The sequence below is a fragment of the Panthera onca genome, chromosome D4 (assembly GCF_046562875.1).
Source record: "Panthera onca isolate mPanOnc1 chromosome D4, mPanOnc1 haplotype 2, whole genome shotgun sequence".
Taxonomy (NCBI): Eukaryota; Metazoa; Chordata; class Mammalia; order Carnivora; family Felidae; genus Panthera; species Panthera onca.
The window spans coordinates 7,693,506-7,709,792 of NC_138351.1; the positions used below are offsets into that span (position 1 = coordinate 7,693,506).

General features: G+C 46.2%; 1 protein-coding gene across 2 annotated transcripts; it reads left to right on the plus strand.

Annotated features, from left to right (window-relative positions):
* Positions 1-19: 19 nt before the first annotated feature.
* AK3 (adenylate kinase 3) lies at positions 20-15,152 on the plus strand. Of its 2 annotated transcripts, XR_014135923.1 has the most exons (6): positions 20-349; positions 6,568-6,687; positions 7,693-7,865; positions 8,410-8,528; positions 12,507-14,840; positions 14,883-15,152. XR_014135923.1 is itself a non-coding variant. In XM_060610191.3 (5 exons), the coding sequence occupies exons 1-5, from the start codon at positions 199-201 to the stop codon at positions 12,625-12,627; spliced, it is 684 nt and encodes a 227-aa protein (XP_060466174.1). In that variant the 5' UTR covers positions 20-198; the 3' UTR covers positions 12,628-15,152. The 2 variants fall into 2 exon arrangements, 1 of the variants encoding a protein (XP_060466174.1); XM_060610191.3 differs by having other exon boundaries at positions 12,507-15,152.
* Positions 15,153-16,287: the final 1,135 nt, after the last annotated feature.

Consider the following 16,287-nt stretch of genomic DNA (forward strand, 5'->3'; position numbering starts at 1 on the left):
GGGAGCCGCGGGGCGGGCGCTGGGGCCGGCCGGGGGCGGGCGGGGCGGCCGCGGTGGCCGTCGCCTCACTTCCGGGAGCGCCCGGGCGCCGCGCCCGCCTTCTGCCGGCCGGCCCCGCACCGCACACCGCACACCCGGACGAGCGCGCAGCCGGGCCGGACTCCCCAGGGCGCGCGGCCCGGGCCGCTCCCTCCGACCATGGGGGCGTCGGCGCGGCTGCTGCGCGCGGTCATCATGGGGGCGCCGGGCTCGGGCAAGGGCACCGTGTCGTCGCGCATCACCAAGCACTTCGCGCTGAAGCACCTCTCCAGCGGGGACCTGCTCCGAGACAACATGCTTCGGGGCACAGGTGGGAGCCCGGGCCGGAGCGGAGGCGGCGCGGGCGTGGCCCGGGTTGGGATTTGCTGGCGGGGATGCGGGTCCCGCGGAAGCTAGACCCCCGGAAACGAGACCCCCGGAAGCGAGACCCCCGGATACGGGTCCGGGTATGCGGGTGCAGGGATTACGGGCGCAGGGACGCGGACGCGGCACCCCCTCCCGCTGCCCAGCGGGGCAGATCTTAGCTGCTGAGCAATTGCGCCCCGAAGGCTCCAGCCTCCGGGGGCCGGGGGCCGCTTCCGGCGGGTTATTGGTGAAAGAGATTAGGAATTGAGGACGAGTTCGAAGTTCAAAGATCAAAGTAAACCGCTTGCTTGGTTTGTTAGAGAAGCACGTCCAGTTCCAGTCGCTGCTGCTCCCTCGGGTGCTGTGGCCTGATCTCCACGTGCCCTTTAACCTGGAGGACTGAAGTTTGACCTGAAGGGTTTGATCTTCCTTTTTTTTTTTTTTTTTTTTTTTTTTTTTTGTTACACTGGGATTTTCTGGTTCTGACGTTTCTTCCATAATCTGAAGGCCCGAGTATTTTTCTTAGGCTCGTTGTAGTCACAAAAATTGGCTTAGATCTTTGATACCCCAGAGATTTCTTAGACAGGAAAGCTATTCTTGGGCATAGTTATCGGAAGTTTCGTTTCTCGTGCCAGATAAATTCTGATAACTCAGTGCCAAATCCAGTCAAACTCTATACAGTGGATGAGTTTTATGTCAGTGCAAATCATCTCTTAAGAAACCTGCTTTTATGTATTTATGTTTTATTTTTATTTACTTATCTTTTTAAAGTCAGCTCCACACCCAAGGTGGAGGCCAGTACGGGGCTTGGACTCATGACCCTGAGATCAAGACCTGAGCTGAGATCAGGAGTCAGATGCTTAACAGACTGAGTCACCCAGGCGCCCACGAAAGGTGTTTTTAAAAAGTCAGCAGTAGGATGAGTTTTTTTTCCTCAAAGGTGCTGACCTTTGTTTTCCAAAAAACTCATTTTGAACCCCCTTTTATTTTTTTAAAATGTTTATTTTAAGAGAGAGAGAGTGCACGCATGCAACGAGAGCAGGGGAGGGGCTGAGAGAGGGGGAGAGAGAATCCCAAGCAGGCTCTGCGCTGTCAGCCCAGAGCCAGTCTTGGGCCTGATCCCATGAGCCATGAGATCAAGCTGAAATCAAAAGTCTGAGGCTTAACCACCTGAACCACCCAGGTGCCCCTGAACCTCCTTTTCACATTCATCTTTTTAAAGTTTTATCTATTTATTTTTGGAAGAGAGTGAGCAAGTGCTCGAGAGAGAGGGAGACAGAGAATACCAAGCAGGGGCCACACTGTTAGCAAAGAGCCCAGTTCAGGGCTGGAATTCACAGACCATGAGATCATGACCTGAGCCCATATCAAGAGTTGGATGCTGGGATGCATGGGTGGCTCAGCGGGTTGAGCACCCGACTCCAGACTAGGTCATAATCTCGCCTTTCCCGGCTTCAAGCCCCGCATCGGGCTCTGTGCTGACAGCTCGGAGCCTGGAGCCTGTTTCGAATTCTGTGTCTCCCCCTCTCTCTGCGCCTTCCCTACTCAAACTGTGTCTCTCTCAAAAATAAGCAGTAACAAAAAAAAGTTTTTAAAGAGTTGGATGCTTAGCCGACTGAGCCACCCAGGCACCCCACATGCCCCGAACCTGCTTTTAAAAAATTATAGAAGTAATGCCTACAGAGGTAAAAGAAGAATTGGAAAAAGGACAGAAGTACATGAAATGAAAAGTAAAATCTCTCATTTCCTGCCTCAGTCCCATTCTTCACAGGGGAACAGGATCTCGTGTTTCCTTTTAGAAATGTGTGTGTAGGGGCGCCTGGGTGGCTCAGTCGGTTAAGCGGCCGACTTCGGCTCAGGTCACGATCTCGCGGTCCGTGAGTTCGAGCTCCGTGTCGGGCTCTGTGCTGACAGCTCAGAGCCTGGAGCCTGTTTCAGATTCTGTGTCTCCCTCTCTCTGTGACCCTCCCCCGTTCATGCTCTGTCTCTCTCTGTCTCAAAAATAAATGTTAAAAAAAAAAAAATTAAAAAAAAAAAAAAGAAATGTGTGTGTATAACACACACACATACGTGTGTATAGGTATGTGTGTATATAGGTGTGTGTATAACCTACATATCTCTTATTTTATGAAATACGCAATCATACTGTGTATGTATTCTGCACCAGCGTATTTTCACTTTATATCTAGGATGTTTTTCCACATCAAAACATAAAAATCTGTTTCATTCTTGTAATGCTTACTTAGGTATCTATTTGCTGAATATTAAGGTCTGTTTAATCCCCTATTGATGAGCATTTAGCTTATTTTTCGGTGGGATTTTTGTCTGTTTCGAAATGCAGACAAATACGGGAAGAAAAACAACCACCTCAATGTTTTTAGGTCTCTTGGATTTCTCTGTTCAGCACCTAGTCTAGCGAATTGCTGTTTTCATTTTTCTCTTCTAACGTTGATCCTTTAAAACATACAAAATGTTTTGTCATTAGTTAACGCTTCTAAATAAGGTTAAATTGCTTGGCCTGCTTGCTAAATGTTCTTGATGCAACATACTTCAGTAGTTAGGTAACAATAAACAGCCTCCGGAATGGCACACTAGGAAGGCATAATCCTTAAGGGGCCCTCTGAAAAATAACTCGAGCAGTGAGGTGTAACGATGTGTTTAAAGAACACCTTCAGCAGAGAGTTCAAGTTACCTTAATTTGTGAAAACATAAAAGGTTTTTTAAAGTTAAGTTTAAAGCCTTAATTGGCTTCACCTAATTGTAAACTTTTTTTCAAAATGAAGAAACATTGCTCTTTGTGTATCCTTAACATCCCTTGACGGGCCTGCTGTCCTCTTTCTGGCTCCACAGGGAGAAAGGAGGCTGGAGGGAGGGAAGAGAGCATCATGGGAAAAGGCGTCCAGCTTGCCTCAGGCATCTGCTCATTTTTAATAAGTCTTTAAAAAGCACAGTTCTTTACCAAAGAAAACAAAGTGGAGCTTAGGGAGGCGTTCAGGAGATTGTTATTACAGATGTTCAGTATCTCAGGACTAAGAACATATTCTCAATAAAAATGTTTCTCTTCTAATAGTTTTCTCTTTGAATATTTCTCTCCTTCCTCTCCCTTCTCTCTCTTTCTCTCTTTTGTGTGTGTGATTGGATCTTTCCCACAGGATCAGAGCCAGAAAAGAGGTGTTGTCTTCTATTGAAAAAAACTAGAAGTGAACTATACTTACTATAAAGGAAGAAAAACACGTCACGAGACTATACAAAAGAAAATTAAAGTCCTCCTAATTACAACACCCAGATACAATTGTAATTAATCCTTTAGTGCCTTATGTGCTTTTTTCTTTCTCTTTTCTCTGTTGCATTTGTATGTCCAGCAAAACCTCGGTTTGCAAGCATAATTTGTTCCAGAAACATGCCTGCGATTCAAAGCACTCATATATCAAAGTGAATTTCAAGAACCATGGGTGCAATTGTGATCATGTGACGTTTGGCATCATACACTACTCGTTTTGCAAGACATCGCTCGTTTATCAAGTTAGAATTCATTAGAAACGTTTGCTCGTCTTGCGGAACACTCGCAGAACAAGTTACGTGCAGTCCAAGGTTCTATTGTATTTGCAAAATTGTTGCATTCTAAATGATTGTTTATATACCCTTTTTTCTCACTTACTTTGAGCATGCTCACATGCCACGAAGCGGTCTTAACAATGATATATTTAATTTTCTAACATTTCCCTGTTATTTGGACATTTATGTTGTTAACCATTCTCTGCCATAATAAATACCATTATGACTATCCCTGTACATGAATGTTTCGTAGCATCTTGCCTATACTTATGTCCTTCCAATAGCAAGTCCCTGTTGTGGAGTTTCTATAAATACTGTATTTCATGAGGGTGCTGTGTTTTTGTTTTTGTTTTTTAAGTTTTTTTTAATGTTTGTTTTTGAGACAGAGAGAGAGAGAGAGAGAGAGCATGAGCGGGGGAAGGGCAGGGAGAGAGGGAGACACAGAATCCGAAGCAGGCTCCAGGCTCCGAGCTGTCAGCACAGAAACCCACGAACCACGAGATCACGACCTGAGCCGAAGTCAGCTGCTTAACCGACTGAGCCACCCAGGCGCCCCGAGGGTGCTGTGTTTTATAACCTACGGCTGTCATCTATAGCTAAAGTTCATTTTTATTTTTTAAAGTTTATTTATTTTGAGAGAGACAGAGACAGTGTGAGCAGGGGAGGGGCAGAGAGAAAGGGAGAGAGAATCCTGAGCAGGTTGTGAGCTGTCAGCATGGAGCCCAATGCCCAGCCTGAACTCTGGAACCGTGAGATCATGACCTGAGCCAAAATCAAGAGTTGGACGCTTAACCGACCGAGCCACCCAGGCGCCCCTATAGCTAAAGTTTAAAAAGTTTAAAATCAGCCCAGAGGATGTGATAAGGACCCTGGAGACACAAGACAACCTGTTGACAGTAGCAAACCTGTAGTAATGGTGGGCCAGCCCTGACCCTGGAGTCAGGAGACTTGAATCTGACCCTTAGACATTAGGCCAGCCTTCTCACTTAAAGATGAGAAACTGAGTTCAGGAGAGGTTGAAGAATTCGCTCACTAATAAACAACAGTTGCTGGGAGACCAGGATGAACACTCAGGTCTCCTCGAGCGCCAGTTAAACACTTACCCTCTTGCGGTATTGACATTCAAGAAATAATTTTAGGTAGACATGATTTTTTAATTTCAAAGTATATTTGAAAAGCAACTAGCACACCAAACCTTTACTTTTATGAACATTATAGTGTGTTCATTTAAAAAGCTGGATCACTTTAGGGGTGCCGGGGTGGCTCAGTGGTTAAGCGTCGAGCTCTTGACCTCAGTGCAGGTCGTGAACTCACGGTTCGTGGGACTGAGCCCTGCAGCGGCCTCCGTGATGGCAGTGCAGAGCCTGTTTGGGACTCTCTCTTTCCTTCTCTCTCTGCCCCTCCCCTGCTTACAGTCTCATTCTCTCTCTCTCAAAATAAATGAATAAACTTAAAAAAATAAATAGCAGCACCTGGGTGGCTCAGTGGTTAAGCATCTGACTTCAGCTCAGGTCATGATCTCACGGTTTGTGAGTTTGAGCCCCACGTGGGGCTGTCTGCTATTAAATTTTTTTTATAATGTTTATTTTTGAGACCGAGAGAGACAGAGCATGAATGGGGGAGGGTCAGAGAGAGAGGGAGACACAGAATCTGAAGCAGGCTCCAGGGTCTGAGCTGTCAGCACAGAGCCCGACACGGGGCTCGAACTCACAGACTGTGAGATCATGACCTGAGCGGAAGTTGGAAGCTCAACTGACTGAGCCACCCAGGCACCCCCGGGCTGTATGCTATTAATGTAGAGCCCGCTTCAGATCTTCTGTCCCCCCCCGCCCCACTCTCTGCCCCTCCCTTGCTTCTCTCTCTCTCTCAAAAATAAACATTAAAACATTAAAATAAATTAATAAAAGAAAATAAAAAGGAAATCATTTCTGGGGCACCTGGGTGGCTCTTGATTTCATAGGTGTGAGATTGAGCCCCACATTGGGCTCCACACTGAGTGGGGACCTGCTTGAGATTCTCTCTCCAGCTCTCTCTGCCCCTCCCCCACTCTCTCTCTCTCTCACAATAAACTTAAAAAAATAATTTCTATTATTATATTTTTTCTGATAGAAAATTTATAAAATACCCAATAGTGTAAATATGTACAAAAATCACTTATATCACACAGAGATGGCTACTATTTTTTGTTTAATATTTATTTTTGAGAGAGAAAGAGAGAAAACAAGCAGGGGAGGGGCAGAGAGAGGGACAGAGGATCTGAAGTGCTGCACTGACAGCAGAGAACCCGACTCGGGGCTCAAACTCACGAACCGTGAGGTCGGGAACTGAGCCCAAGTCGGACTCGGACGCTCAGCCAACTGAGCCACCCAGGCGCCAGTGAGGACTACTATTAACGAGTTGCGAGTGGCTTTCCATTTTTTTTTTTCTGTTTATACATTTGCATTTATATATTTTTATATAATAGAGAATTTGAAATAGGTGTAGATTATTTTGCAACTTCTGTTGACAATGCACATTATCACATGAGTGTGCTATCCAGAGGTCCCCTTTAGCGGTTTCCTAGGGGGTCTGGAATGGGATAAAACAAATACACCTGCTGATAGGTTTTGTCTCCCTCCCCTGCTGTAGAAATCGGCGTGTTAGCCAAGACTTTCATCGACCAAGGGAAGCTCATCCCAGATGATGTCATGACTCGGCTGGCTCTACACGAGCTGAAAAACCTCACTCAGTGCAGCTGGCTGTTGGACGGTAAGTGGTGTTGGGAGCGCCTCATCTGTCCAGAGGAGCGTGGGCAGAGAAGGAGCATTTCGTGGCTATGGACGCACGTCTGGTGGGCAGGGGGCCTGAATGCCGCCATCCAGCACCCTGAAGACTTGGGCCACTCGTCTTCTCTGGACCTGCTTGTTCATCTGAAGGGAACGACAGAAGTGGACTACACGATTTCTGTGCTCCTTTTAGATGTGACTCGTTCCTTCCCCCTCCTTCGAGAATATTTTATGGTGAGGGAGGGTCACGACAAAAGGGAGAAGGAACGGTGGAGAGTAATTTACAATCCAGCTGTGAACTTTCCCCAGCCAGAGGTGTGGTGGAATCCTTGAGGGCAGGTTGATACTCAGGTCTGGGGGGGTGGGAGAGAGAGAGAGACAGGTATTTATTTTGAGGAATTGGCTCACATGATGATGGAGGCTGAAGAGTCCTAAGATCTTCAGGGTGAGCGTGCAGAGACCCAAGAGAGCCGATGGGCGATCTGGCTCCAGTCCGAAGGCCAGCAGGCTTGACAGCCAGGAGGAGCTGGCCTCAGTTTGAGTCGAAGGCAGGAAAAAACCGAGGTCTCAGTCTCAACTCCAGGGCAGGCAAGCAGGCAGGAAGAACTCCCCCTTATTTGGAGGGGAGAGTCAGCTCTTTTGGTTTGTTCAGGCCTTGGGTGGCTTAGGCGAGGCCCACCCACATCAGGGGAACGGTCTGCTTCACTTAGTCCGCTGACTTAAATGTTACTTTTGTCCCAAAACAGCTTCTCAGACACACCCAGGGTAACGCTTGACCAAGTATCCAGACACCCCATGGTCCAGGCGAGTTGACTCACAGAATTAACCTTCATCCCAATTGCCCTACAGCTGTGATCAGCCTGCCTGGTATTCTTGCTTTGTTTTCAGACTGTTCAACATTTAATGAATCCTCTTCCTTCTCTCCCCTCCTCCCCCACTCCCTTCCTCCCCTTATTCTTTTGTCATTGTTGTTGTTGAATTTGTAAAGGTTTTCCAAGGACACTTCCACAGGCAGAAGCCCTGGACAGAGCTTATCGGATAGACACGGTGATTAATCTGAACGTGCCCTTTGAGGTCATTAAGCAGCGTCTCACTGCTCGCTGGATTCATCCCGCCAGCGGCCGAGTCTACAACATTGAGTTCAACCCTCCCAAAACCGTGGTGAGTGGCTGTGGTGGCACTGGCCTGGCCTCTCACGGAGCGGACGGTCTCTGATTCCTCTTGCCCTCACAGACGGAAGTTCTGTGACGCCTGACCAAAGCTCCAGGGGGACGCTCTGGGGTCACTTGGCGCAGTGGACGAGTCCAGTCCACTCAGCTTGTTGGGAAAGGAGTCCCCAGGAGCGACAGGGGGCTTGGTACTCGTTCAGAAGTATTTGCGGATTTCCTACTACGTGCCAGGCGGTGTGTTAGGAGTTGGGGTGATAAGGATTAGTGACCACTTGAGAGGGTTTGCAGTTGAGATTCCCAGTCTACAGCTGATTCATTCTGCGTACGTACGAAATTAGTTAGAGGCTGAGATGATCCTGGGGTCTCGTGGCCCTGTGCTGCAAAATGATCTATGTTTGGATTTGCTTCTGTTTACTGGAAAGCACGCTTTTGTGCTTCGTACTTGCATACAGATGTTTAAAAATCACTTAGCTGCTTCTAAAACTGTGCTTCAAAACTGAGATGTTTGGTACCAGCCTCTCGTAACTCTTCCATAGGGCATTGATGACCTGACTGGAGAGCCTCTCATTCAGCGTGAGGACGATAAGCCAGAGACAGTTGTCAGGAGACTGAAGGCGTACGAAGTCCAAACAGAGCCGGTCCTGGAATATTACCAGTGAGTTTGTCGCTCTTCAGAGCTTCTCTTGCGTGATGAAACACCAAGTCGGTTTTCAGTTAACCCATGCTTTCCAGCTGGAATGCTAACATACCAGAAGATCCGATTCAAACTGGTTTGAACGGTAAGGGAAATGTAGCGTGTGTGACAGAGAAGTCCTGGAGGTAGGCTGGGCTTCGGTCACCACGAGGTCTGGACAGAATGTTGGCGTTCTCCCGGCTTTCTGTGGGCTTTGTCCTTAGACTCCCCGCGTGCTCACACACAGTAGCCAGGAAACAGGCAGGGCGTCCTCTTTCACGGAGGGCTGAGGGGTCAGCTTTCCCCCCAGTGGACAAAAGCCCCACACGTCGTGAAGACTGCACCAATTTGAGCAGCCGCTGTGGTCAGGGAGCACCTTGCACCGACTGTTTTAGGCTTAGGTGACCGCTCGTTCTGGAGCCGGCCCCTGCTTGGGAGGGAGGGGACTGGCCGGTCCCCACCTGGAGCTCGGAGTGGACCGACGTCGCCCGAACTCTGCTGGCAGGTAAAGGGCGGGCTGCCGTGAGCGCTGGGGCGGCGAGTCCAGGAATGCCCGCCACCTGTGCCACTGGAGGGCGCATGGAAGCTTCAGGCGGCTCCCTCTCCTCCCCTCATTTGGCTCACAGTCTTCGAAAGCTTATATTCTCACACGGTTCCGTCCGCTCTTCAGGAAGTTCCTATCCCACAACACCTATGGGAACTCTCCTGGATAAATCTGTGACCCGGTCTCCTTAGTCCGGCTTTCCCTCCGCTTACGCAGGAGGGATCCCTCCCATCCCCTTTCCCTTCCCACACGCACTACCTGAACGGTGCTTCAGAGTCAAGACAGCACAGTGTTGTGGTTGGAGCAGACTCTGGAGCCAGACTCCCCAAGTCCAAATCCCCGCTCGTTGTTTATTCACCTGGTCTTCGCCTCTTGCTTAAATGGGGGTAAGAATAGCGGGTCGAAAGGGTGAGTTAAGTGTGTGTAACTCCTAGGATTGTGTCTGCCCCATAGTAAACCCTGTGTAATCAGTGGTGTTGCTGTAATGGGGCAGGTACGCAGCGAAATCTGAAGCAGCAGTCTCCAGACTATTCTAGTAGTACTTTCTGGAGGGCGAAATTACAAGGGCACTTTCTGGGGTCGCTGTTACCCATAACTCCGTGGTTGCTAGAATGAGCTCGTCTCTACTGGTTACCAGCTGTGCGTGTGTGACCCCGGGCAAGGCATTCAACCTTTGTGGCACACATTCTCTGTGTGTGTCAAGTCAGAGCAATAGTAAACAGTACCTACCGTATAGGGTTATTAAGGGAACTGAGAGAATCCACATGAAGACTTCCCGCGGCCCTGGCACTAATAAACCACTCCGTGGTAGCTGCTATTATTATTCCCTCTGCTGACACCGTGCCAAACGTTGGTCCACACGGATCAAGGCCGGGCCCCCAGGAAGTTGTGTATCTGCCATACGTGGGGGAGGCTGAGAGCTGGGTAGATCGTGGTTACCGTACAACGTGCTGTGTGCTGCTATCAGCCAGGAACCTAATTCACAGTAACTTCAAGCAAAAGGGGAATGTATTGTAACCACAAGGTCCAACGATAGTTCCTGCATCCGGTGTTCAGACAGTGTCCTCAGGCCCCAGTCACACTCGGCTCTACTTTTCCATGTTGGCGGCTTCGATCTCAGGCGGGCTGTCCCTCCGTGAGCCTCTCAACACCCCAGCTTATCTCCTACCAGTTGAGCTACTGAGCAGAAAAGAGAGCGTCTTTGGCAGCAAAAGCCCTCTGGTCGGCACTGATTGGCCCCGATCACGTCCATTCTTGAAGCTGGGAAGTGGGGAGAGTCCCACCCAAATCGCATGGACCTGGTGTGGTGAAGGTGGTGTTTCCCAAAAGGGGTTTTGTTATTCACTCAAAAGTAAGCAGAAGGGAGAAGGCATTGTTGCTGAGCAGATAAGAACCCTGCGAGCCTATTCGTGGAGGTGACCACCGGTTACTTCTCTCCCGATGTGGGAAGAGGGGTCGGGAAAGCTGCAGAGAGGAAACATAAGGATCCAGGTCCCTGTCTTAGGAGATAAACCTGGTCTTTCCAGGCTTCCGGCTTTTGCTACCTCTTGCCATTAATTGAAGCTTTTCCTTCTGAACGCCCGCATGCAGAACTAGGGCTGGACTTAACCAAAAACTAAGAGTGGTATATGGAATATCAATATGCGTTGATATTTTATTTTATTTATTTTTAATTTTTTTAATGTTTATTTATTTTTTGAGAGAGAAAAAGAGACACAGAGCGTGAGCAGGGGAGAGGCAGAGACAGAGGGAGGCACAGAATCTGAAGTGGGCTCCAGGCTCCAAGCTGTCAGCACGGAAACCCACGAACCACGAGATCACGACCTGAGCCAAAGTCAGATGCTTCACCGACTGGGCCACCGAGGTGCCCCTGCACTGATATTTTAAATACTGACAGTTGTATTTGTTTTTAAAACTCTTTCAGCAGTGGGACATTTACAGAGTAATTAGGTCTGTGTTAACAAACAGCTTTATGTTCTTACTCTTTAAAGGACCTACAGTTGAAGTAGGTTTTATTACATAGAAATTAAAAGGGCACACGTTCATCCAAGGTACAGCTTTAGGATTGTATACAATTGTATACAATAGGTGCCTGCACTTGTGCCCTCAGTAATTAACTCACTTGTAACACTGGCTTGATTCAGGAGGCCACAGCAGTTAAGAAACTTGTTCTCTTGAAAGCTTGACAAGATGCCTGTGAATTTAGGAGGGCTTCAAATATGCAGAGACTACACTATTTGCATAGTGTCTTTCCTTAGCAGATGTTTCTTAACCAAGAAAACAGTGGGAATTACTCAAAGTTAGTCTTAACTCTGGCCAATCGTACGAGGTATCGAGAGAGGAATGCTTTTGTCCCCAGGGAAGCCTCTGAAAACCAGGTGAAAGGTTGCAGAGGTGCGATGATCCTGTTTTCAGGAAGAAAGCAGGGTTCAGCCTTGAAGACACTGTGTGCGTGTGGGTTGCAGGAGGAGGGTAAGCAAAGGGAGGAATGCCAGCATGTCTGGAGGGAGTCTGTCTTTTGAGGAGCAACCCTGGGCTTCTGATCTCACCCCCCAGGAGTAAACAGACACTGGCTGCTGGTCTGATGGCAAGCCAGACAAATCTGCCTGGGGAAAAATGGAGAAACACAATAGGAAGCTCAATAAAAACTTTGTATTCCCTTTTCCTCTAAAACGTGAAAGGATAGCATAGAGGAAGAAATAAAACTAGGCAAAAAGAAGGAAGCACAAGCAAGTATTAGACAGCAGTTTTGCAAGTGGGGAAGTAGAGGCAAGGAAAGGTATCTGACAGGCCCCGTGTTGGGGAGCTACTCCGTGTGTGATCTGGGCTGTTACTTTCTAAACACACAGTTGTATCAGTAACAAAAGGAATCTGAGCTCCAGAAAGGATTAAGTGAGCCAGTATATTTAAAACACTGAGCACATACTCAATAAATAAGTGCTACTATTTTTCAAGTGACTGTTTCCATAAGCCAGAGGGCACAGCTGAAACTAAAGTCTAGGTTTACCAACGCTAAGCCAATGCCTCTTTCTCTGGATCACAGATTACTTACTGAGACCCCTAAACCCACTTTTTTTTTTTTTTTAAAGTAAACTCTACCCCTCAAGGGCTTGAACTCACCACCCTGAGATCAAGAGTTGGATGTTCTACCGACTGAGCCAGCCAGGCGCCCCTCACATCATCATCTTTGAAGAATCACTTTGAGGGGCACCTGGATGGCTTAGTCATTAAGCGTCTGACTCTTGGTTCCTGCTCAGGTCATGACCTCATGGTTCGTGGGTTTGAGCTCCGTGTCGGACCCTGCTCTCTCTCTCAAAATAAATCAACATTAAAAAAAAGAAAACAACAACAACAATCACTTTGAAAAAGCTCATTAGGAAGAGTCAGACCTGTGTTTTTTTGTTTGTCATCTTTAGGAAAAAGGGGGTGTTGGAAACATTCTCCGGAACAGAAACCAACAAGATCTGGCCCCATGTCTATGCTTTCCTACAAACAAGGGTTCCACAAGTAAACCAGAAAGCATCAGTTACTCCATGAGGAAAAGTGCATAAAACCAGTAAGATGAGCAGGGGCTCCTCGTCCGGAGCCTGCCATGTATGAGTTTTTTTGAAAATTGTATTAGTTTCAGTTGTACTGATTTTATTCTGGAAATTAAGGATATGTCCAATGACGAAGATTCATGTTTCCGTCCAGTGTGTTTTATCCACTTATCTTCTATGGGCATGCAATTAAAAAATATCAGATATGTCTTCACTTCTGAAAATTTTTCTAAAGGATAATTAAAAGAGCAATCGGAAATAACGTAAGTTTTGTTCAGAAGAGCAAGTGATACAAATTTTATTTCTCTGGAAAAGCTAATAAAAAAAATTCCACGTCACTCTGAAAAGTATCTCATCAGAGAAATTTGCATAGACTGTTGCCCAAAAAACGGCATCACTAGCATTATGGTACATGGTTTTTTGAGACACTAGGTCTATCAAATTCCAGAAAACAACAGGAAATGCGCATTAGTTTCAGAATGCAAATTCACTGCTGCCTTTATACTAAGAAACTTACAAGCATAGCCATTTTTGCTGTATTTATTTTGTCGTTAAACATACCTTCAGTTTACTCAGAATTTTCAGTCTGCTATACAATTGTATTAAACTAGCATATAGGAAAATACTACTTTCCTATGACATGTTGTCTTTTGAGAATACGTGTCCTGAGGAAAATGTTAGAAAGTGACCCTAGAAGTTCTTGCAGAAGCACCGAAGTTGAATTGTCCACAGAAAATGTCATTACAGTCTTATGTTTTTGGGTGTTACTCAGGTTAAGAAATATGTGCTACTTGCCAGAAATATGACCTACTTGCCAGTTTCTGATCAGTGTGTAACTTCTGCGTTGAAGAGTAACCAGTTAAAGTACAAAAAGAAAAGCAAAGCCATGGCCCGAAGTGAAGCAAGCATACTTGGCCATCAGGAAGTAGGAACAGGTGTGCCTGGGGAGCATTCCCTTGACAGAGGGAACAACCCTAATTAGTAATCAGGTGTAGCAATGAAGAAGGATTTACCTGAAAGGCTGAAAAGGACCGGGAAGGTAACTGAGTTTGCTGAAGTTCTTTGTTCATCAGAGAAGCGGACACCTCGCTTTCCCTGCTGCCCCGTCGTCTGGCAGGAGAACTGTGTTTGCATGCTGGGCAGCCATCTAGGAGTGACGACAGTTTGGTTTCTTAGCGGGGCAGGAAGGATGCACGCTTCCGTCCCGTGGCCTGCTGGGAAGAGCGGGGCGACGAGGCGGAGGGGAAACCCAACCACATGTTCAAGGGCATATTTACTCTTATTTACCTGGTGCTGAGTCAAACGAAACGAGTCCTCGTACAAGCGGTTAACTGCCTGTGAACATTTGGCCCATTTTATTCCAGGCGCTTAAAATACACATGCCAGCAAGTTGTTCTTTATTCTGTAGGGAGAAACTCTTCTCTTCCGATTTTTAAAAATTCAATGTTAATCTTTCAGAATGGACCAAGGCTTTTAAAAATAGTAAGCATTTCTTTACAAAAGTTTCTACGATGCTTTATTTGAATGTTAATATTATGTGCTTTCTAAAACGGTTGTGAACTACTAAGCTTAGGAATTACCACTGGGTTAGCAGGTACATGAGTATTAATGTTCTACAATAAAAGTGAATTTTAGAACTGCGGGTATTACTTTGTGTCCAGCATTCCACAGGGCTGACTCCATCCCACCCTTCTGTTCTGCTGCCCTGATGTCTCCCGCGCTTCCGAATTAGTGACTACTTTCTAATAATTGTCTTAAAATTAAAACTGTGTCTTAAACCAGTACAGAGGCTGGTTTCATTTTAAGCTAGATCTCCTGCTGTAGTATTGCAGGCATACTGGACACACTTGGATTTGGAACTCAAAAAGGGGCAGAAGTACACGGCTATCGAAAGTAAGACCTCTTCCTGTAACCACTCCCTCCCCACCTCAGAACACGTAACCGGTTTTGCACGTACGTCCATTACTTTGGGAAATGCTCGCACTATTACTTTTTTGCTTTATTAAAGCAAATAAAGAGAACTTGTTTTATGCCGAGTTGATGTCATAGACAGTTCTGATGAAGACTGTCATTGTTGAAAAGCTCAGTGACCGTCGTCGTGATTTAAGTGCCACATGGAAGTATGTCCAGAGCTGAATGCCATGGCGAGGAGAAGCTGCCGTGCCTTAGTTAAAAGGCTGGTGAGGACAGTACCTCAGCCCACGACCCTGTGTTCTGGGGTACCCGTCGTTCTGGTTCACCTTTCGTAAGCAGAATGTGCTGTGGGAAATGCAAATTGGCAACACCATCTGCAAATATTCTCCATTTCTCTTTTGAAATGGGTTAAATACTGGCTCAAACTTTTAAACCCCAGTCCATAGCTATTTTCCAGCCAGGTATTTACAATGGCATTCCAGCAAAACATCTGAGACATTCAATAGTCTGTGACAAAACTTATGTTAACAACAAATCATGGTGATTACAGACCTGAAATTGCTGTTAGTACCCGCAACCAACATCAAGAATAAATTTGTATTTAAAACATGTTTGTAAGTTGTGTCTTCTCTTTGACAAAATAAATAGCTTTCTTAACTTTGCAATTCAAGATTTTGATTTTGGAAGTTACTAGTTTAAAATGTTTGAAGCACGGTAAAAGCCAATATGCTCAGTAGAGTGCATACCTGACTCCTTGTTTTTGTTTTTTTGTAAACTAACGATCACGTTTTCCCATATATGTAGCACTGGGTAAAGTTAAATTGTCATGCCAAATTGTATTTTGGAAGGATTTTACCCGAGGAAATCAATTTGATGATGTTTCGTATTTTACCAAAAGACTCTTAAGTGTTTGAATAGTAAACAGCAGGAAGAACCATACTGTTTTAAGAAACCAAGTGAACGATCCAATCATTTTATCATTTTCATACTCAGAAAAAAGTTCAAATCTAATTCTTCAAGGCATATGAGAATGGTTTTGACTTCACTATTAGACGCTAAGCCATTCATAATCAACATTTTATTCATGTTTGTAACCGCCCCCCCCCCCCAGCCCCCCGCCACCCCGCCATCAGCTTAAGCAAGCAAGCAAATACCTCTTCGAGGAGTCTGCTTTTTCGGAGACCTGTGACGTGGTAACAAATGTCCACTACAGAAATCAACGCAAAGGATTTTCAGGGTTTTAAAACGCGTATCACATTGATGCAAAACCGAAATGAACAGCCTTAAGCTTAAATCTGACAAGTGCATCTCTGTCCAGAATCAATTTAAGAATTGAAATACGTGACTGATTTTTGAGAATAGTAAACGGACATCTTTATTTTTCTCAAAAAATACCCCAAGGTTAACTTCAGGATCACTTTGTCTCAATCTACAGTTTTTTCATCCTGTAAAAAAAATCCACTTATTAAACCAGATTCATGTTCTTTGGTCAGCCCATTATTCATTTTTTTAAGTCTATTTATTTTGAAAGAGAGAAAGAGAATCCCTGCAGGCTCTGCACCGTCAGCGCAGACTGATGTGGGGCTTGAACCCAGGAAACGTGAGATCATACCTGAGCAGAAATCAAGAGTCGGATGCTTAACCTACTGAGCCACCCAGGCACCCCATGTTAATTCACTTTTAATGTTTATTTATTTTTGGGAGACAGAGCGTGAGCAGGAAAGGGGCAGAGAGAGAGGGAGAC